Source organism: Phacochoerus africanus, chromosome 2 (genome assembly GCF_016906955.1).
Source record: "Phacochoerus africanus isolate WHEZ1 chromosome 2, ROS_Pafr_v1, whole genome shotgun sequence".
Classification (NCBI taxonomy): Eukaryota; Metazoa; Chordata; class Mammalia; order Artiodactyla; family Suidae; genus Phacochoerus; species Phacochoerus africanus.
Window position 1 is genome coordinate 191,320,031 of NC_062545.1, and position 23,222 is coordinate 191,343,252.

A 23,222-nucleotide genomic window follows, 5' to 3' on the forward strand; every position below is an offset into this window, starting at 1 on the left:
CACATCTCACAGCAACACCAGATCCTAAACCCACTGAGTGAGGCTGGGGATCAAACCTGCGTCCACACAGATACTAGTCAGATTTGTTTCCTCTGAGCCACGATGGGAACTCTTATTATTTATTTAAATAAGAATCTTCAGTGTAATATCTAATTCCCACAGAATTTTCTTTTGGGAGTTTGCACAATTGCTAGTGGAGTTATCATTGAAAATATGCAAAACCATAGCTCCTACACCACACACTGTCAGTTTTTACTTTGGCTGCTTTTACAGGAACAAATATTGTTCTGTATTACTTTTCATAAATCTATTTGCACATAAATTAAAAATATATAAATGATTTTACAGAATGAAGTTGCACATGAAGGTTATCTACTTCTTTTCAGTGAGTCTGACCTGCATTTTCCTTGTCCTGACACATAAACATAAAATAATAAACTGTCTTAAAGTCGAAGTATTATAAGTCTTGTAAAAATACTCAGACTTTATTTTGTCTTTACAGCTGCCTCTAAGAAAAGAGGCTGTCATTCTTGCTAACAGCCTAAGTATGTGTGAGTGTCCCAGAATTGAATTTCTACAGCAAAAGTACAAAGATGAGAAGATAAACTCTTTTGAACATGAGCTCTTCAGACATGGTAATACAAACATATAGTGTTTCTGAACTTTTAAGTTCTAAGTCTTCAAATTTATTATTTTCATAACATTTTTGATGCTTGGCTTTATCAACCTGAGAGGTTTTTTCAAACCCATTTTATTAGAATTTACCAATATAGTTATACTTACACATGATTTCCTGATGTATTACTTTAGTCAGGTTGTCAACAAATATTCACTGAGTGATTATTTTCAGCAGCATTAATAGGATGAGACTCATTTCTTATTTGTATTTAATCTAATTATATCAAATAAACACTTCTCACAGTCTCCTTTTGTTCACATTCTAAGAATAAACTTAATATGTTACACACACACACACACACATCATCCAAACCCCAAATTCATAGGAAAGATAAAAGAAACTCAGCCCATTTATATGATAATCATCATATAAAGCATTCAGGAAGGTAGGCCTTATTTGTTTTTAATTGTCAAAATATAAGAAGATAAGAAAGGCTGGTTATAAATCTAACAGGGCTAAAGACAAATTGTGACATGTATGGATAGCTTTAAAGTTGCCTAATAGGAGATAAATGTTTGGTATTTTAATTTATTCACAGCTATTAGTGTTTTATTTGCCTCTTGAATATATATAAATAAAAGTACATGAGCCAGTTTATAGGACACTTCTGAGAGACGTTCCCAGATCCCTACAGATTGAGGACTCACCATGTCTCCTCTTGCCTCAGCCTCTTCCACTGTTCATTCTTCAGCTCCACCAGTATTTATTGAATGCTTACTAGGCATTAGGCACTTGCTAGGTGATAGGGATTTGGTCAATGCACACTAGATAAAGTTTCTTCTTTATGCTTACAAACATTAATAATCATCCAAATAAATGTAATATTACAATTATAAGAAGAGCTACAAAGATGAAGTATTAATGCATAGTACCAAAGAATGTATAATGAAGAAAACTGGTCAGGAAGTAAAGGACAACAATATTCTTCTGAGCCAATCTACAGAAGATTTTGGTAGTCAGTAATTTGGTTAAATTAATTTTATAAGAGTAATACTCTGGGCTCCAGACTATGGCTCTGCTAAGATGATTCAAGCCGAACTAAATTATGTGTGTTTTGCAGTCTTTCATTCAGTTAATAATAATCAGAAAATTAAGCAGATTATTGAATCTAGAAAGAACTCCTTATTTGAAAAAAAAAAACTTGCTTCTTTTTTCATTCCTCTCTATTCCCACTTAAGAAATACTTCATGATATTTTCTTAACCCTTCTGGAATATACTTTCTGAAACAATTATGTTCTCCCAATTTGCATTTCGTAACTTATACATGGTTTTAAAAAGCCATCTGAATACTTTATGCATAGTAATTAGAAGTTACTTAATAGGATTCAATGACTCCTAGAGATTCTTAAGATGTAGTAAATTTGAAGGTTCCCAGTGATCTAAAAGGAAATGTTCATTCATTCAGTACACATATACTGAGTGCCTCTTATGATCTAAGCTATGTACCAGGTGCTGATGGTACAGAGATGAATTTTTACCCAGTTAACAAGAAAAATAAATTTCTTAAATTATTTCATAAGAATATTAATTATTTGTTCTTTCCTTCCTTTTCTGTAAAGCTCAGCTTGATATAATCATGTGGATCCTCTCTTATAACCATTTTATTCAATATTTATTGAGTACCTAAAGATCAAGCAGTGTGCTATGTGCTATACAGTGGCAAACAAGATAGCCAGGATCTCTAACTTTACAGAATATACAGTCAAGTTTGCAGCAAATAAATAAAGTGATAACAGAAAATTACTAAAGTGAATTAGTGTTTTAAATGTTTTGTTTTTTCATACCAGGCATCCTCCTGATTACAAAGGTTTTCCTTGGCCAGAGTGTTCAAGCTCGTGATCAGGATTCCATCAGCCAAGCCAATTATCCAATGCTTAATTCAGTGTTCATTCCTCGAAAATATTTACTAAGTATGTCTTCCATGTAGATGAATCTTTTTTCATCTTTCTGAGTACAAAATGTTCTCATTTAATGCAGGCGCTTACGGTTTAATCTCTACCTAACAAAGCTTATAAACTTCCCTATAAAAAACTGTTCCAAGCTACAAATTAACTTCCATATTTCTGTTCCCTACTTCAGTGACATTTATATGTGTGTGTCTGTAGAAATTTTATAAGTTTATTTTATATTTCATATACACAGATACATATATATATATTATATTATATGTATTTCAAAATATATAAAACCCACCCAACTATGAACAGCAAAAGTTTTAGGTGAATACATTTGTCAAAACTGTATGGCCAAGCATTGAATAGAGAAGTGAAAAAGTATGAAAAGGAAAAAGATATGAGTAAAATTAAACTCTACTAGTCTGTGTAGTAACAGGGTGACTAATAAGTATTCATAGAATTAAGAAACTGTCTAGGGTGGTGGGAAGATATAAGAGGAAAAAAATTCAATAACATAGTATTTGGAATTCACCAAGTTTGTTGTTTATTAATCTATGTTAAGAGTGGGAAAAAAGTACACGTGCTTCATTTTGAAGAATGTTTGTTTGTTGTGGTTTTTTGTTTTTGATTTTACCCTAGATTCTATCATGGGACAAAGAAACTGTGATTGCAGCGTTCGGCAGTGCAAGTGGTTTGTCTTTGATCATGACCTTGTTTTGCCTGAATACATCGTAGAATTTGAGTATATTACAGTGGTATGAATGCATTTTTAAAACTGGAATTCTCTAAATGAGACAGAACAGTAATTTGAAGTCTAATGATGTTATGTCAAGTTTATAATATATATATAGGCATACCTTGGAAATTCTGTGAGCTCAGTTCCAGACCACAACAATAAAGTGAATATTAGTCACATAAATGTCTTGGTTTCCCAGTGCATATAAAAAGTTATTTTTATACCATACTATAGTAAGTTCTAAAGAAACAATATACACACCTTAGTTTAAAAGTATTTTACTGCTAAAAAAAAAAAAAAAAAAAAAAAAGCATTGTCCGAGCCTCAGCAAGTCAGAATCTTTTTGCTAGTAGAGGATTTTGCCTCCATGTTGACTGATCAGGATAGTAGTTACTGAAGGTTGGTGCAGCTGTGGCAATTTCTTAAAATAAGACAATAAGACAGCAATGAAATTTGCTGCATGGATTGACTCTTCCTTTCATGAGTGATTTCTTTGTAGCAAGCAATGCTGTTTGATAGCACTTTACCCACAGAACCTTTCACACATGGAGTCAATCCCCTCAAACCCTGCCACTGCTTTATCAACTAAGTTTATGTAATATTCTAAATCCTTTGCTGTCATTTCACCAGTCTTCATAGCATCTTCACCAGGAATAGATTCTATCTCAAGAAACTACTTTCTTTGCTCATCCCTAAGAAGCAGCTCCTCATCCATTAAAATTTTATCATGAGATTGCAGCAATTCAGTCACATCCTCAGGCTTCACTTTTACTTCTCTTGCTATTTCCACCATATGCAAATACTTCCTCCACTCAAGTCTTGAACCCCTCAAAGTCATCCACTAGAGCCGGAATAAACTTCTTCCAATTTCCTGTTAACACTGATATTTTGACTTCTTTCCATATATCATGAATGTTCTTAATGGCATCTCAAATGGTAAATCCTTTCAAAAAACTTCAATTTCCCTTTGCCCAAATCCCTCAGAAGAATCTCTGTCTATGGCAACTATGAGCTCTGCCTTCAACTAAAAGATCCCCTAACAAGAGAGCCTGTCCTTTGAGGTTCTGAAGCTGGGCATTGACTTCTTTTTTCTAGCTATGAAAGTCCTAGATGGCATCTTCTTTTAATATAAAACTGTTTCATCTATATTGAAAATCTATTGTTAAGTGTCACCACCTTCATTAATGATCTTATCTAGGAGTTCCCATCGTGGCTCAGTAGTTAACGAATCTGACTAGGAACCATGAGATTGTGGGTTTGATCCCTGGCCTTGCTTAGTGGGTTGAGGATCTGGCATTGCCATGAGCTGTGGTGTAGGTGGCAGACGTGGCTTGGATCCCACGTTGCTGTGGCTCTGGCATAGGCCTTCAGCTATAGCTCTGATTAGACCCCCAGCCTGGGAACCTCCATATGTTGCAGTTGGGGCCCTAGAAAAAAGTCAAAAAGACAAAAAAAAAAAAAAAGATCTTATCTAAACCTGGATAACTTGCTGCAGCTTCTACATCAGCACTTGCTGCCTCACATTGCATTTCTATGTTATGAAAATGGCTTCACTGAACCAATTTCTGTTAGCTTCAGACTTTTCTTCTGCAGCTTCCTCACCTTCCTCATCCTTCATAGAGTTGAAGAGTTAGAACCTTGCTCTGGATTAGGCTTTTGCTTAAGGGAATGTTGCAGCTGGTTTGGCCTCCTATCCAGACCACTAAATCATTCTCCATATCAGTAATAAGACCATTTTGCTTTCTTATCATTCATGTATCCACAACTTGGGCTAAATTTTTGGAGCAAGTGGCCTAGTTTCAGCCTAACTCTGCTTTCAACATGCCTTCCTTGAAAAGCTTAATCATTTCTAGCTTTTGATTTAAAGTTAGAGGTGTGTGACTCTTCCTTTCACTTGAACACTGACGAGGCCATTGTAAGGTTATTAACTGCCCACTTGAGGAGTTCTTTTGATCTAAAAATTCAGTTCTTTCTTCACTTCTGGGAAATGTCCTTCTCTTAATTCTTTGATCATTTCCTCTCTTCCATTCTTTGTTAAGCCCTCTGGAACCTCTATTTGTTAAACATTGGACATTTTAAACTAATCCTCCATGTCTTAATTTTTTTCTCTCATATTTTACATTTCCATTTTAAAATTCTGTGTTCTGTAGAGTTACCTTGTGGTGCAGCATTGTCACTGCAGTGCCCCAGATTGCTGCTGTGGCACGGGTTCAATCCCTGGCCCAGGAACTTCTCCATGCCATAGGTATGGCAAAAAAAAAAAAAATGTGTTTGTGTTTGTAAGATTTCTTCAATATTACCTTCTACATTGCTAATATGATTTGCTGTCATATCCATTTGGTTTCTCCATACATTTACTGAATATTTTCTATTTCACTAGTTGTTTTTATTTTGACTTTGAAACATTTACCCTATTATTTTCTATAGCAGCCTATTCTTTTATAGATGCTTTTTTCTTCCAAATTTTAAAAAATTATTTTATGAACCATTTGGAGTTTTTCTGGGGCCATTTCTGTTTGTTCATGCTGTTCTTGCCCATTCACCCACAATTCTTACTACAGTTACTGATAATTACCTAGAGCATCCTCCTGCTATTTCACTTGTTCACTCTGATCACCAAGTTTCTTGGGATCTGCTCTTTGAAGTGGTTATCCGCTGCGCATGTTTTGGTGCACACATTTCTCTTCCTATTTGTCTGTCAATTCAGTCCCTTCTGATTTTTGTCTCACAATTTCTAGTCTTTTGTTGGTATCCTTGCCACTATTATAGAATATTTTTAAATTGTCTTTTGCCAGTTTTAAGGAATTTTTAGTAGGAGGGGATGAACACACCCATTCTTAGCCCACAACTGTAATCCATTCTCATAGACTTGTGATACTTATCATCACAGATATTAACTATATAATGTAAAGTTAATTCATCTTTCCTACATAGCCCATTACTTTTCAAAATGATAAATATAGCAACCAAATTTTCAATATTTTTAATGGATTTTTTAGGTCAAGCCTCACTCTTTATTTTCATTCAACGTTATTCTAGAAGAGAGCAAAAAAACTTCAGAAAGATCAGTATTGTCCCAGGATTTGAAATTTGATGATGAAGTCATAAAAATGGATCCCAGGATCAAGCCCAGACCAAAACTTATTAGCTTGGATGATAAAACAATACTTTCTCTTGCCAAGACTAGCATTTACAGTCATATTGTGGTGAGTATTATGAGGAATAAATTAATTGGGGGATAGAAACGTTGAGTTTGGTCAGAAGCTTTCACATGAAATCTAAAGATACTAAGCTACCTATCTAATGATGACAGTCATCATGCTATTCGTGCCAGGCATGCTTAAGCACAGCCCTTTTCTTCTACAGATCAGAGTTGTCCAATAATAACATACTATGACCATGTACGTAGGTTTGAATTTTTTATTAGCCATGTTAAAAAACTTTTTTAAATTGCAAGGTAAGATTAATTTTAAGAATATAGTTAACCCAATATATCCAAAATATTTTCATTTCAAGACACTTTTTAAAAATACTTATTTTTTTCTTCATTTTAGGGGTAAAAATATTTTTAAAAAGAGATGTTTTTCTTATCCTTATTATACAGATAGAGGGAAGAAAAGGCAAGAACAAGCAAGAAAAAACAGTGTCTTTTTGTGATTTATAAATTTTAACAACCAGCTGCATCTGTTAAATAGCAAACGGTGTTCAAAATTATGGAGGGATAAATCACTGAATGATGCCAATACATTAGATTTTTTAATTTAACCATTCCAGCCTAGAAAAAGAGACATTTAATGCTCTTATTTTCCTATGGAATGTTTTTTCATTTTTAAAAATACATTTTTAAAATTAATGGCTTCAAAACAAAAAATAAAACACGTATTTCAACTTCAAAAAAAAGGATACAGGCATTATGAAGATTCATTAACAGACAGTTTCATAAGTCTTGGAAATCTGGAACATATTTTACACTCACAACACATCTCAATTCAGATTAGCCACAGTTTAGCTGCTCAATAGGCACATGTGACTAGTACCTCTATACAGAACAGTGTAGGTCTAGAGGTAGCCTTCTAATTTGCAAGGACTTTTATCCCTGAATAACACATAAACTCTCTTTAACTGATTAAGATGAAGATGGTAAATTTCAAAACAGTTTCCAGGATTAATCAACATAGAATATGGGAGCTTTATCTTTACAAAATTAATCAACAGAATTTGAGTAACTTATTGAAGCAACTTACTTTACACTGAGACAATTCAATTGAGATATTAAGCCTCCCTCCATATCTTGATTATTTGTCCATTTTAAATCTTCCACCATTCTGTATAAACACCCTTTGTCTATGACCTAAACTATTTCCGTAGGACTCCCTCCTCCATTGCACCACTGCACTACTACATGCACATTATATACTTTTAATGTGCTCTTAGGACACCATTCACTATATAACTGAGTATAACTCAACATAAGATGTGTGTGTGTTGGGGAGTTGGGGTGTGTGTGTTCTAGAGCCCTGTCCTGCTTCCACTTTGAGGCCCCAATCCATTCTCCATGTTGAAGCTAGAGCAGTCTTCAAAATGCAAATCTGATTTGTTACCCATCACCACTCCTATTTGAAATCCTCAAATGATTTTCCACTGTTTTAAAAATAAAACTAAAGTTTTAATAGGGCCTATAAGGCTTTATATGACCTGGTCCCTGACCTATCTTTCCAGATTATCTTCTCATATTACCCTCCCTTTAGCTTTTGTGCTCAGCCTCCTTTCTCTTTCTTAAATGTACCCTGTTTGCAGCCACAAAGAGCTTCTGCACTTGCTACTCCTTCTGCATGGAATGTCCTCCCCTGACCCTGCTCTCCTAGTTAACTCCCATAGATATTTGGGATCTGTACTGAAGCATTAAAGCCTTCTCTTACCTCTAGGTCTATGTAAGAGTTTAGGTAAGATTCCTTTGTCATATGCTCTGTATCCTTCCTAAACTGTAAACTCCACAGGGGCAGAGCCTATAGCTATTCTTAGTCATTTATATTCCAGCATCAGGGCAAAAATTAGAGATCGTGCAGTGTGCATCACATAGAAGGACCACATCTAAGGAGAAACTTTTACATATAGAGTAGTATATTTACTACAATAATTTTCTGATGACTGCTGCTAAAATTTCTTGTACTAAAAAGTTCAGCTTTTTGTAACCATTTTCTAAAAGCTGGAAATAAAAGGTGTCCTGAGGAAAGGATGCCTTTTGCTAATTTACTCATAAACACTGTGTGGGCTAGCATCAACTCTCCCATTATCTAGAACAATACCATGCATGAAAGACACTCACTGGTTACTTGTTCAAAAACAGAATATCTAAGTGGTTCTTACAGAGACAGTGGGTTGTTTGCCTGAATTTGGCAGAAGTAGTAAACAAATTGATATTAGTTGATAAATTAATATGAATACTTGAGAAGACAAGTTATTCTTATGTGGCACTCTCTATGTATGCATTGAAAGCTGATACAGATTAAAAATTCATAAATAACTATCTTGAAAGTCAGTTACATTGCTCCATTGTAACATTTCTAAGTCCATTTTTTATGATGACAGTTTTTTCTCAAGTGCTTGTGCAAAACAGAGAATGCAAAAATATTTTTTAAAATAGTAAGTGAGGTCAGTAGTTTTAAGTCTGCTTATAAAAATATTTTGATAATCTTTTTAAGGAAGTTTATGGGATTGCTTTGGTAAAACTGTGTTAGCATCCACCGAATCTTCCAATTTAGGAGATTAAGTCTTTACCTTAGAAAGTTATTAGAGAGGAAAGAAAACTTCATAACTTGCAGGTAATATCATCAACAGTTTTTTTTTTTCATAAATATGCAGTGTACTTATTACAGAAGCAATCTTCTAGCAGATAACATGGAGAAATTGTTTCTGACCTAACATGGGAAGATTTCGTATTTCAGTAATACATTTTGATAAAAAGGCCTCGGTAATGAAAGGTTTAATAAATGAATGTGTTCTGATTGGACTGAGCTTCCATAACATGTATGCCTACAGATTTAAAAGCATTAAATAAAAGTGAAAAAGACAGCAGGAGAGGGTAGGGCTTTTTTTCACTATCTTTGGTTTGTAAGATAAAAAGCAAAGAGAAAAGTAAGACTTCAGAATACCTTGGTCAACTGTGACCTCCACCTGACTGTATTAATTTGGTCAACACCCACAATATAAGAATGGATGGGCTTTTTCATCTTAAATTTGCCTGTATTGCTTAAAAGGTTTCTAGGGTTTCTAGTAAGAATACTAGATATTAGAGAAGAATATTCAGATATTACACCCTTTTTGCTCCTTTCCTTGTGCCATTATAGAGAAATTCAGAGTACATACTTCTCATTTTCTTTTCTTTTTTGTTGTTGTTGTCTTTTTTGCCTTTTCTAGGGCCACTCCTGCAGCATATGGAGGTTCCCAGGCTGGGGGTCTAATCGGAGCTGTAGCTGCCAGCCTATGCCACAGCCACAGCAACTCGGGATCTGAGCCATATCTGCGACCTAGATCACATCTCACAGCAACGCCGGATCTTAACCCACTGAGCAAGGCCAGGGATTGAACCTGCAACCTCATGGTTCCTAGGCGGATTCGTTAAACACTGAGCCACAACAGGAATACCCTCATTTTCTTTTCAATTTTCCCCACTAAATTTTTACCAGGACATCCATAAAAATAAATAAAATATATAGAAATATAAAACCCAGAGTAGGGAGTTCCTATTGTGGCTCAGCAGAAACAAACCCAACTAGTATCCATGAGGATGCTGGTTTGATCCCTGAACTCAGTCAGTGCATTAAGAATCCAGCATTGCCACAAGTTGTGGTGTAGGTCACAGACGAGGCTTGGTCTGGTGTTACTGTGGCTGTGGTGTAGGCTGGCAGCTGTAGATCTGATTCCACCCCTATCCTGGGAACTTCCATGTGCCTCAGATGTGCCCCAGATGTGCCCTTGAAAACAAACAAACAAACAAAAACCAGAGTAACATATAATTTTATATTTTCTTACAGCACAATACTAAAAGTTACATTGTCAGTTATAAGTCTGACTTTTGCATTGATTTATTCATCTAGCATTTACTGAGAATTCGCTACATTTTAGGCAATGAGGTTAAGCACTGGGGATTCAATGAATAAGTTATTTTCCCTGCCTCAAGGATATTAATTTAGTAAAGGAGACAGATATGTAAAACAAATATAGGAAGTTTGGAGTTACTGGAAGGAGTCCACAGAAAGATGTGGATTTAGTGTGGATTTTGAAGACTATGAGAAACTTCGTTGTTTCTGTCTTCGAAGCAGAGTAAATATTCTATCTATAAGCATATGGTTTTGAAAGATCCTGGTTATCTTCAGGGAACACTGAGGAATTCAGTGTGGCTAGTGTATAGTTGGTGTGACGGCTGAAGGAGAGGCCTAGATTGGAATGCAAAGAAAATACATGAGGCTTAGCTACAAGAGCAGGAGATTATAGCCACATTAGGATGCATTTTAGATGGCAAATTTAAAAGTTTAGATTATTTTAAGAATCTGTTTTTAAAGACCCTAACTTTGGTGGCTTGTGGTTAGATTTAACTGAGGTCAGACTGGTGGGATAGAAATCTAGTACAAACTATTGCAGTAGTCCAGAGGACCAATAATTGTTTCAACTAAGGCAATGGTAGTGGTGATGGTATGGAGCAGTTGGTTTGAGAAATATTTTAAGAATCATAGGCAGAACACACTTTGACATAAATCATAGCAACATCTTGTTTGATCCACTTCCTAAAATAATGATAATAAAAACAAAAATAAGCCAGTGGGACCTAATTAAACTCAAAAGCTTTTGCACAGCAAAGAAAACCATTTTAAAAAATGAAAAAAACACAAAATGGGAGAAAATCCTTGCAAATGAAGCAAGAGACAAGGGCCTAATCTCCAAAATATACAAATAATTCATACAACTCAACAATAAAAAAACAAACAACCCAACTGAAAAATGGGCAGAAGACCTAAATAGATATTTATCCAAAGAAGACATACAAATGGCCAACAGGCATATGAAAAAATGCTCAACATCACTAATTTTTAGAGAAATGAAGATCAAAACTACAATGAGGTACCACCTCACACCAGTCAGAATGACCATCATTAACAAGTCAACAGATAATAAATGCTGCAGAGGGTGTGGAATAAAGGGAACCCTCCTTCACTGTTGGTGGGAAAGTAAACTGGTACAACCATTATTGGAAACAGGATGGAGGTACCTCAGAAAACTAAATATAGAGCTACCATATGATCCAGCAATCCCATGCCTGGGCATATATCCAGACAAAATATTTATTCAAAAAGATACATGCACTACTATGTTCATCACAGCGCTATTCACAATAGCCAAGACATGGAAAAAACCTAAATGTCCATAGACAGATGAATGGATTAAGAAGATGTGGTACATATACACAATGGAATACTACTCAACCATAAAAAGACAAGGGGGAGGGAGTGGGATGGATTGGAAGCTTGGGGTTAATAGAAGCAAACTTGCTTTTGGAATGGATTAGCAATGAGATCCTGCTGTGTAGCACCTGAGAACTATGTCTAGTCACTTATGATGGAGCGAGATAACGGGAGAAAAAAGAATGTATACATGTATGTGTAACTGGGTCACCATGCTGTACAGTAGAAAAATAAATTATATTGGGGAAATAACAATTTTTTAAAAATGCAAACTAATGCCATTTGGATGGAACTAGAGATTCTCATACTAAATGAAGTAAGCCAGAAAGAAAAAGTCAAATACAATTTGATATCACTTATTTGTGCAATCTATCTACAAAACAGAAACAGATCACAGCCAAGGAGAGCAGACTTGTGGTTCCAAGGAAGGAGGGGAGTGGGAGTGGGAATGGGTGGGCCATTTGGGGTTTGGGGATGCAAACTGTTATATTTGGAATGGATGGGCAATGGGACCCTACTGTCAGCACAGGGAACTGTGTGTGATTGGGTCACTTTGCTATACAACAGAAATTGAAGAAACATTGTAAATCAACTATACTTCAATTAAAAAAAAAGAGGGAAAAGGAATAAGCAGCATCTGTTGATGTGAAACTCTTAATCGGGACTTAAAATATAGACCTCCCAGTAGGTAAGGGATGATTATGAATTAGGCTGTAGACATGTTAAATGCATGTGGTGGATCATACCTGTATGTGACCTGTAAGCTATTCCACATAAATTGGCCCTTCTTACTTTTAGCAAAGTTTTGACCACCATTCAACATGTTTAGTTTTGCCCACAGTGTAAAAGGGTATAAGACAGTGGTGGTAAGTGAAGAGGGCTGGGAGGTAGACACCTGATTTTATCATAATACCCATTTGTTATGAAGACTTTGGTCAATTGTATATTTTCTTGTGCCACTGTTTATTTTATAGACTATACATAAAATCTTCATATAATCTTCATTGGATACCATTCACAATGATATAGTTTTAAAAGAAAAAAATAGGTAGATATCAGGGTCTCCTGTAAATATAAAAATATAATAACAATTCATTTTTATATAGCCTCGGGTCAAGTGGGCAGGGAAAATCTGGGCCAAATTCTGATATAGGAAATGCCTTATTAGATACTCTCTCAATTCCTTCTTTGATGTTCTGTCCTCCTACTTAACACCTCAGCCTTTCTTCCTTTGGCTGGTGCCCTCATGTGACTTCCTGTCATCTGGCTGTATTCTTGCTATCCTCTCTCTTCAGAGCCTACATTGTTCACTAGCTGGCCTGAGAACTAGATCTGCCCTAATGAATATCTTAAAAAAATATTTAACTATTTATAAAAGGAATTTCATGCCAATTATTGATAAATTTAGACCAAGTGAAAATCAAATTAAGAACCATGTCCAATGCTGCCATTATAAACTACACCTTTTAAAATTAGATTATAAAACCAGACTATACCCTTAAAATTAGATTTTTTTTCTCATTGGTTCTCTCTTAATGTTATTTAAATAACTATGATTAGAATATAACCTGTCTTTTAATTTATATTTTATTTTACTTCAGAGCCTGAATTTGCATGGAAACAGCTTGAGTAAATTGAGAGATCTCTCTAAGTTAACAGGACTTCGAAAACTTAATATCAGCTTTAATGAATTTACCTGTTTAGATGATATATACCACCTGGTAAGAACTGTCTTTTTTTAAATTATTTACGTGAAATAACACTATTAACTTAATGGATAAATTATTTTTGTAATTATGACCTTATATACCATATTCGAGATTACACAGTCCAAGTCAGGAACAGACAGACATACACTATAGTATATTAACTCCTCTAAAATGAGTCTTAGGATTTAGATTCTATTTACAAACCAAATATATACCTGTGGTCACATCTGATTTCTAGCCACTTTAAAATAAATGTAAAACTACTCCAGACTTGTTTTTAAAATGTCATTTTAAAGTGTCATTTCCAATTTCTTCTGCTCTTGTTTTCTGACTTCTTTTTTCTCCTTCTTGTGAGTTCTTATTTCTTCACCTTCTAGTTTACCACTTCACAGCTAATGTTGTCAGTTCTTCACGTCTGTTCATTTTCTGTATGTTTTTTTCTCTTTCTCTCTGCCTCGTCCTTTTTACCCAAACACACACATAGATCTTGTTTGACTTGTGTTTGCCTTCTCATAAATCATAGGACAAATACAGTAATACAAATGTACACATAGATATGGATCTTGCTATATAATATCACATAACAAAAATAATTACATATGGGTTCCAGAATTCTAACCCAGCATCCTCTGTTTCCATAGGCCCCAGGTCACTGACATACCTTTTCAGACTATACCATCATTCTCAGCTCTTGCTCATTCTCTACCTCCTCACAACCTTGTCAGGCCCTTACATTGCTACTTCTATCACTGTGGTAGTTGTTACTTTGCCTTTTTGGCCATACATTTTAGTATTAAACCTCCTCCTTTATTTCTTTTAGTCAGCCAAAGTCTTTTTTTTTTAATTAAGGTAACATTGGTTTATGACATTATATAAGTTTCATGTATACAATATTACATTTCGACTTATTTCAGTGTGTTCACCACCAAAACTTTAGTTTCCATCCATCGCCATACAGTTAACCACCTTTAACCATTTCACTCTCCCTATACCCTACACCCCTCTGGTAGCTACTGCACTGTTCCTTGTATCTGTGTGTTTGTTTTTGTTTGATTTGTTCATTTACTTTGGTTTTTTTTAATTCCATATAAATCATACAGTTTTTGTAGTATTTGTCTAACTTATTCCCCTTAGCATAATACCGCCAAGTCCATCGATGTTGTTGCAAATGGCAAGGTTTCATTCTTTTTTTTATGTCTGAGTAATATTCCATTGTATATATGTACTGTATCTTCTTTATACTTTCATCCATTGATGGGCACTTAGGTTGCTTCCAAATCTTGGCTATTGTAAATAATGCTATGAACACAGAGGTGCATATTTTGAATTAGTGTTTTCATACTCTTTGGATAAATACCCAGAAGTGGAAAAGCTGGATCATATGGTAGTTCTGTTCTTAATTTTTTGAGGAATCTTCCCACTGTTTTCCATAGTGGCTGCATCGATTTGCATTCCCACAAGCAGTATATGAGGGTTCACTTTTCTCCCATACCCTCTCTTGTTAATTCTTGCCTTTTTGGTAAAGCTATACTAACAGGCATGAAGTGATATCTGTGATTTGTTTTGCATTTCCCTAATAATTAGTGATGAACATCTTTTCATGTGCCTATTGGCCATCTGTTTTGTCTTCTGTGGAAAAATGTCTATTTAGCTCCTCTGCCCATTTCATAACTGGGTTGTTTGCTTTTTGTTGTTGAGTTATGTGAGTTCTTTGTATATTTTGGATATCAGCCCCTTTTTAGATATATGATTTGCAGATTTGCAAACATCTTCTCCAATTCAGTAGGTTCTCTTTTCATTTTGTTTCCTTCACTGTGCAGAAGCTTTTTAGTTTGATATAGCTCCATTTATTTATTTTTGCCCTTTTGTTTACCTTGCTTGAGGAGACATATCTAAAAAGACATTGCTAAAATCAACGTCAAAGAGCATACTGCTTCTATTTCTTCTAGTTTTAATGGTGTTGGAAAACTAGACAGCCACATGCAAAATGGATTAAAGACTTGCCTATGAGGCCAAAGTCCTTTTCAGCAGAATCGCTAATAGGATTTGGTATGCAGCAGAGGAAAAAAGGTAGTTTAATAGAGGTCCCAGGATGATATATAAATTGTTGGCTTTTTAAAAATTTTTTCTAATGATTTTCTAGCAGTTGTAGAAGTTATAATAGGCATTATAATTTTGTTTAGGCACAAAGTTAAAGAGTAAACTCTTAAGTCATGCAAGATGAGTGAACTTGGCCAGCTGCCTAGTGTGTATTTTACAATGTGGCAGTATTCTTCTCCTTTAATAGAAAAATTTGTTTCATCATCATAGCCTCACAGTCTACTTACTTGATGAATATTACCATGGTTGTATGTATGTATGTATGTATGTATGTATTTATTTATTTATTTATTTATTGGAGTGGTAATATTTTTATTTTTTATTAATGTTTTTTATTTTTTACATTATAGTTGGTTTATAGTGTTCTGTCAATTTTCTATCGTACAGCAAAGTGACCCAGTCACACATATATATGTACATTCTACCATGGTCCTTTTGAAGATAAGGGAACTGGACTCATTTTATGCCCAAGTGGTGTCTTTAAATTTCAGGATTAGCAAGGTGGCTAGATATAAACCCCTCAAACATCAAGAATCTGATGTATAAATGTGTCTCTTAAAATGACTATGAGGGAGTTCTCTTGTGGCGCAGTGAGTTAAGGATCTGGCATTTGTCACTGCAGTGGCTTTGGTCACTGCTGTGGCATGGGTTTGATCCCTGGCCTGGGAATTTCCACATGCCGGAGTATCCAAAAAAAAAATTAATTAAATTAAATAAAAACGACTCAGGATGTTCAGGATGGTGAGAAAGAGAAGATACTGTACATATGTATCTTTTCACTTTTACCATACTGTACCCCTTATACTCTCTCTTAATTAGTGATTGTATATTCACTTCTCATTACCAGTGCTTAGGTTTTTATCAAACACATTGATTGTCTGAAAAATATTCTATTATAGATTTCTTCAGGAAGGACTTATAGGAACAATATCCCTTCAGTTATTGCATGTTGATAATGGTTTATCTATGTCCTTATTCTCAAAAGGCAGTTTTGTGAGATATAAAATCCTTGACTCACAATTTCTTTTCTTAGGTATCTTAAATGTTATTCATTTTCTTCTGGCATAAAGTGTTGCTGTAGGAAAGTCTAATGAGAATGTGTAATTTTTTCCCTTATAAGTCACAGGCTATTTTTCTTCTAGATGTCCAAAGGACTTTTTAGTTTTCATTAAATTCTCATAGTTTTATGAGACTATATATTGGCATTGGTTGTCCTGGGTAGATATTTCAGATTCACTGAAATCTGAAAATGCAGATTTAAATGTAGATTTAAATCATTTTTTCTTTTATTTCTTTTTGAACTAGAAGTTGTTTTGCAATTTTTCTCCTTCCTTGATTTGGTTTCCTTCTTTAGGAAATTCCATTATCCATATGTCAAATATTTATTCTATTTTCATTTTTTCTTGAGTCCTTTTCACCTCTTCATTTAAATTTTTAATTGATTTGATTTTTAAAGTTTTCATCCATTTCTTTTAAAGCATTAACTAATGTGTTTACTTCATCTGAACTGGTACCAACTTCTTTAAAACTATTTGGCAATATTTATCAAGAGTCTTAACAATGCAGAAATCCTTAAAACCAGTAATTTTATTTCTAAAAACCTTTTCGGAAAAAATATCAGAGTCTCAGTTAAAGTTTTATGACCATGGACATCTGCTGCAGTATTGCCAACAATTAGAAGCCACATAAATATCCTTAGTAAAATGTTTAAAACAATCCAAATAATCAACATATTAAAATACTATGCAATCATGAAAATCATTTTAAAGAATATTTAAGGATGTGTGAACATGTTAGAAGAATATAAAATTTTATACAGTAGAATAATAAATCTGTTTTACACAAGAAAAATACATGAGCAAAAAATAAATGTTTTCAGTAGTTCTTTCTAAGCAATATAACTATGGATGCTTTCTATTTTTTCTTTTTATTTATTTACTATATTTCCCAGATTTCCAATAAGAATGTGCTACTTTCATGATTTTTACAAATTATAATTAAAAATCACACACTTTTAAAGAATGAAATAGGTTTAGTTTCTACCTCTGAAGAAGAACCATTTTTAACTAGGCCGTGGGTTCAATGGTTTAAACCAAAAGCCCAGATATAAAAAGGGTAATTCTTTGTTTGCTGGGGACAAATTATCTTGCCAGTTTCACTCGGCCTTCTTATCCATGGAAACAAACACTGCCATTCTATGTCACAAGGGTGAAGTGAGAATTAGAAGAGAATGAATAAAATAAAATATGTGTAGCTCTTTAGGAGAATATGTACATTGATACCATTATTGCAGTTAACTACTCTTTAGGTTTTCTGTGAAGATTACCAAAAAGCATATAAAGTACTTGGAGAATCAGAGAGAAAAGAACTATGTAAATATAAACCATGATCCTTACAGCATTACTTCTCTTTGTATGTGTTGCAGTATAACCTTGAATATTTGGATGCAAGCCATAACCATGTGATAACTCTTGAGGGATTTAGAGGTCTGATGAAACTTAAGCACTTAGACTTGAGCTGGAATCAACTGAAGAAATCTGGTGATGAAATAAACGTGTTATGCAAACACACTACAAGCCTTCTCACTCTTGATATTCGACATAATCCATGGCAAAAGGTATGCAACACACATGCTTATTAAAAAGTAAACAATCATTTTTATTTCAAAGCCACTTTCTTGCTACTATTCAATAGTACCCAGAGATAGGCAAACCATCTTTGTCTCACTAGTCTTCCTCTAGGTATTTCATAAGTTGAATTTAGGGTAGTGGATCAAATCAATCAAATGTTACTATGAAAAAAGTCTGTAATTTCATTTCAGACTTTTTGTGACCTCTAATAGTTTGAGAATATTATGGCTTTAAGACTTTGAGATGCCATTCCATTTGCAAACCTTCAGAGAATTTGTATAGCTCAGTATAGCTCTTTGTTCTGGAACCACCCTACTGTAATGAGGCATAGGAATAAAGAAGGGCAGAATACAATGAGAGAAACATACTATTAAAGGGGAATAAATTTTTCACATTACCTGATAGACCTGAATTATAAACTTTTATATTGTTATAAAAGAAAATTTGATTGAACACTAATTTTTCTCATCACAAAAATATGTAGATTCATGCTAAGAATTTCAGTATTCAGTGTTATAGTTGAAGAGTAGCTGCAAGTACTTAAAATAAGCCCTAATTTTACAATTTAAAGAATACTCTTTTCCTTGCTTTTCAAAAATGTGTAGACTAGGTTCAACATTTTAAAAAGGGACTAAAGCATGATTGGTTCTATTAAATTGGCCATATTACTATGTTTATATTGTTGTATTTTTCCTTTTTTGCTCAGTAAAATTGAAGGATATTTTCCTTTTGCCAGAGGAAAAGACTTCCCAAATGATCACAGTACAGCTATAGCCCTATTCCCAAATTAAATGTCAGAGGCTAAAGATCTGTATTGGATCACACATGGAGCTGACTAGCTAACTGCTGATTTAGATAAACAAGAGGCACTGCAGTTGTTCTTTAAACACTTTTCACCACAGTCACTTTTCAACAGTTTATAGGATTTCCTCCCTTTATAAGAGTACAACTATCCACATTCAAATACAACAGATTAATTCTTAAATATAATTTAATTTTAAAGACTTAAGCCTTTATTTTTATAGACATATAATAAAATAGGTGTTGCATAATTTGAATTATATGTGAAGGAATGAAGAAGTACTCCTATGTCATAACATATGTAATATTTTGTAAAAGTTAACTTTTGTTATTTTTCCCAAGCCAGCCACATTAAGGATGAGTGTTATTGGCAGATTAAAGACTCTTACTCATTTAGATGGAGTCCTCATTTCTGAAGAAGAAGCAACAGCAGCTATGAAATTTATCGCTGGAACAAAGATTACTCAGGTTGAATTTTACTATTTAATATTTCTTGTTCTATTTAGAATATACAAATAATATTTCCAAAAAGGGCTTCTGTCATGATTTGCACACATAGGGCAGCTCACTTGCTCTGAGTGCAAAATGAACACACTTTTGTTTTGCCATTGAAATTTTGTATTCTCTTTTAGCGTGCTAATAAAAAAATCAACCTATAAGCATCATATCACTTGAATTTTTTTTTGTTTAAATGTATCTCATTTAAATACCAACTGGTAGTATGGATTCTCTTCCCTGCACACTACCCCCAAAATACCTCTAGGGTAACTGGTTTTTTCCTTAGTCAACCTGAACTCACCAGAACCTGCATGAAAATTAGCAACTTTCTGTGGAGAAGGTAACCTTAGAGGCCTTGAGAAAGCATTTTGTAAATTATTTACTTAGCATTGATGTTATATGTGTCTGGCTGAAAAAAACAAAACCTATTAACTTGAGGGAGGGGAAATAGCTATATTATCCAGCTTAAAAAGGCTACTTTGGGAGTTCTCCAGTGGCCAAGTGGTTAAGCAGCCAGCATAGTCACTGCTGTGGCACAGGTTTGATCCCTGGCCTGAGAACCTTTGCATGCCATAGGCATGGCCAAAAAATAAAGAAGAATGCTACTTTGGTCAAAGTAGCTTCAAGATCATAAAGATCTCCACTCAAGTTATCTAGCTATTTACTTTTCATAAAGTATTTGAATATTAATTCCTTAAAAAATGTAATATTTAATTTTGGACCTAGTCAAAATGAAGGAAAGAAAATTTTTGTTGATAAAAATATAATTAACTCCTGAAGAAGTTGGGGATTTACCCTACCAGAAATTAAAACTTACTGAAGTCCTGTAAGACAATGTATAACTGCCAGAGTTAGACAAATAGACCAATAGAACAGAATATAAAGGCCCGATATAGACCAACACATACAAGGAAACTTGACAAATAACAGAGCTGCCTGTACAGATCAGGGAGGCTAGTCAACAAAAGGCACCGGACAAGTGCATTAAGGACTTCATTGTGAAAGGCAAAACCAAAAGTGTTTTAGAATAAAAGATCAGAGACTATCATTGGGACCTTAAAAAACAAAAAAACAAATCACAGAATACATACATATTACTCAATTTACATAAAGTTCAAATATGTGCAAGACAAATATTTTATCTATGGATAGAAACACAGATCTATAAAGAAAGCAAGTAATGGTAAATACAAAGTTTGAGATCATCTGATTGCTTCTCGGGGCACTGACTGACTCGAGATGAGTGATGGCTTCTGAGGGAGGAAAAGGATGCAAGGACCTTCTGGGGTAGTAGGAATATTCTAACTCAAACTGGCTTCATGAACGGATTATATGGGTGTTTATATTACAACACTCCTGTCACAGTTTTATAAATATTATTTTGTAATGATTAAATGTCTGCTAAAACAAAAAATAGGTGAAATATACAAAGTATATCTAGATACTAAAAACATTTTAAGGCAAAGAAAATGTCATATCTTAAAACTGTTCACTGGGCCACTCATCTAGGAAACATACTTTTAACTATATATAAATGAGCCTCTATATGCTATTTCCTTTATTCATCATGAGTTTTTTTATTTTATTAGTTTTCTCTCTTACGGCATTCTAGTACTAAAGAGGAGAGACCACGGATTCTTAGTATATGGCCTTCTGCCAAAATTCTGACACAGATTTCAAAATCAGGACCACATTCACATCTAAATGGAAACTGGTACTTGAAGGTAAAGGCTAATTCTTAAAACTAATATAAAAACTTAATTTCAGTTGATTTTTAGTTGGCTTTGGTCTTTGAATTATAAAGAAGGCACAGATAGGTAATAAGCTAGAAGGGTCAAATTAGAATTAAAAGAGAATCAAGTTGTGAGTAGATATGTCACAGGGGCTACTCCTTGATGGTAGTCACTGTAGAATGGGAAATTTAGGATAACAGTACACTACAAAACCAAAGGGCAGATTATGATAATACATCAGAATAAGTAAGGAACCTTACTTATTCTCAGAGCCAGAGATCAAGCCATACGTTTGGATGGCAAGGTAAAAGGGATCAAGAATCCAGGCAAGGGAATAGGAGAATGGGTCAGAATTCAACCAACGATAAGGGAAAACGTTACCGGGCACCAGCAGCTTCTAGCTTCATAAAGAACCCTTATACCTCTTGCCAAAGATAGCAACTGAGTTAAGAGATTCTGACTCTTGAAAATGAAAGCTACCTAGTGTCATTATTTTTATTATGGAATATACATAGATACTTAGCCATGAAGCAGGCGCAGTGACAGACCTGACTGGCCCCACAGGGAGTTCTGGAATTAGAATGGCTCTTTAAATCTGTCCCAAGATAGTCTGAGATGCATAGGTGTTTCTTTCCCTCCATCACTGGATGTGGGCCAATCTGAAGGAGTGTGACCTTGGACAAGGCAGCTCTCTGCAGCTGATGCTGTCCCTGAAGGGGCTGACAGTTGAAGGATTTCTGCCAACAGGACTTCCAGCAGCTGAGATAAGACTTTCACTGCTGGGAATCTGACTGGCACAGCTCAGTGTCTATAATACAAGTCCCTCTTTGAGTAATAATCTTGTCAAATTTTACTTTCCTGTAAACTAAGGGCTTTGTAATATCTTTAGTTCCTAAAGGAATTTGTTTACGTTATTTACCACATTTGAATTAATTCATTAGCCTTTTTTATAAGACTGAATTTATTGATGTTGATTCAGAAGTAACGTGTAATGTTAATTATTCTACAGATAACTGCCTTAAACTTAGATGGGCAACATCTCTTTGAAATCACAAATTTAGAAAAATTGGAAAATTTGAAATGGGCATCATTCAGCAACAATAATCTCACTAAAATGGAAGGCTTGGAATCCTGTGTTAACTTGGAAGAACTCACATTAGATGGAAACTGCATCTCAAAGATAGAAGGTAAGGCATTTGAGAATGTGAAAGTCTTAAAATATGAATGCCTCATTAACAAGGGTAAAAAATGAGTAACACTGAAGATGGAATTTCTGAAGAGGAAAATCTCCAGAGAAGTTCCAAGAATGTTTAAAGTATTCTAAACAATTCTTAGTAGCATCTGTGAGGGGCTGCTACATATAATAAGCTCAACTAGCTGACTTTCACCTTCTCTCTCCTGTCTGAACCAGTGTTTACCATCTGTTACCAACCTCACAGATTACAAACTAGGCAATAATCAATATTTGTGGAACTAAGTAAATACATAAATGAATGAGGCATGCTTTTGAAAAAGATAAGCCAGCCCAGTTCATCTTTCAAAATGAGGAATTAAGGTTACATTTGGAAATTTGAAGACTTTTAACAAAATGAACATTTTATTCACTAGAGGTTGAAAATCAAGTATACTATATAACTTTTTATTTAGATCCACGACAAGTACAAATTAAGCAGCTTTACTAATGCCTGGGTAAGTTCACACATACATCATGCATACTTATCTAGGTACAGAATATTTCTGAATGTGCATTTGGGTAACAGGGTTGTCCTTGTCAAGGAGAGAAGGTAAGAATTGAAAGTTGTGCCTGGAAAGAGATTTAAATTATACTTTATTCAATTTTGAATAATTTTTAGCATATATGTATACTATCCTTTTCATAAAATAAAAAATTTTATTTTAAAAAATTACGTATGTTGGAGTTCCCGTCGTGGCGCAGTGGTTAATGAATCCGACTAGAAACCATGAGGTTGCGGGTTCAGTC

At 34.4% G+C, this 23,222-nt stretch overlaps 1 protein-coding gene across 1 annotated transcript in view; it reads left to right on the plus strand.

Annotated features, from left to right (window-relative positions):
* Positions 1-23,222, plus strand: part of LRRC9 (leucine rich repeat containing 9) — a 106,456-nt gene that overhangs the window by 38,065 nt on the left and 45,169 nt on the right. Inside the window, exons 12-20 of the mRNA XM_047769217.1 lie at positions 503-635; positions 2,468-2,590; positions 3,215-3,330; positions 6,311-6,517; positions 13,372-13,491; positions 18,005-18,196; positions 19,353-19,478; positions 21,098-21,232; positions 22,251-22,428. Coding sequence (XP_047625173.1) covers positions 503-635; positions 2,468-2,590; positions 3,215-3,330; positions 6,311-6,517; positions 13,372-13,491; positions 18,005-18,196; positions 19,353-19,478; positions 21,098-21,232; positions 22,251-22,428 — 1,330 coding nt within the window. The remainder of the gene's footprint in view (positions 1-502; positions 636-2,467; positions 2,591-3,214; positions 3,331-6,310; positions 6,518-13,371; positions 13,492-18,004; positions 18,197-19,352; positions 19,479-21,097; positions 21,233-22,250; positions 22,429-23,222) is intronic.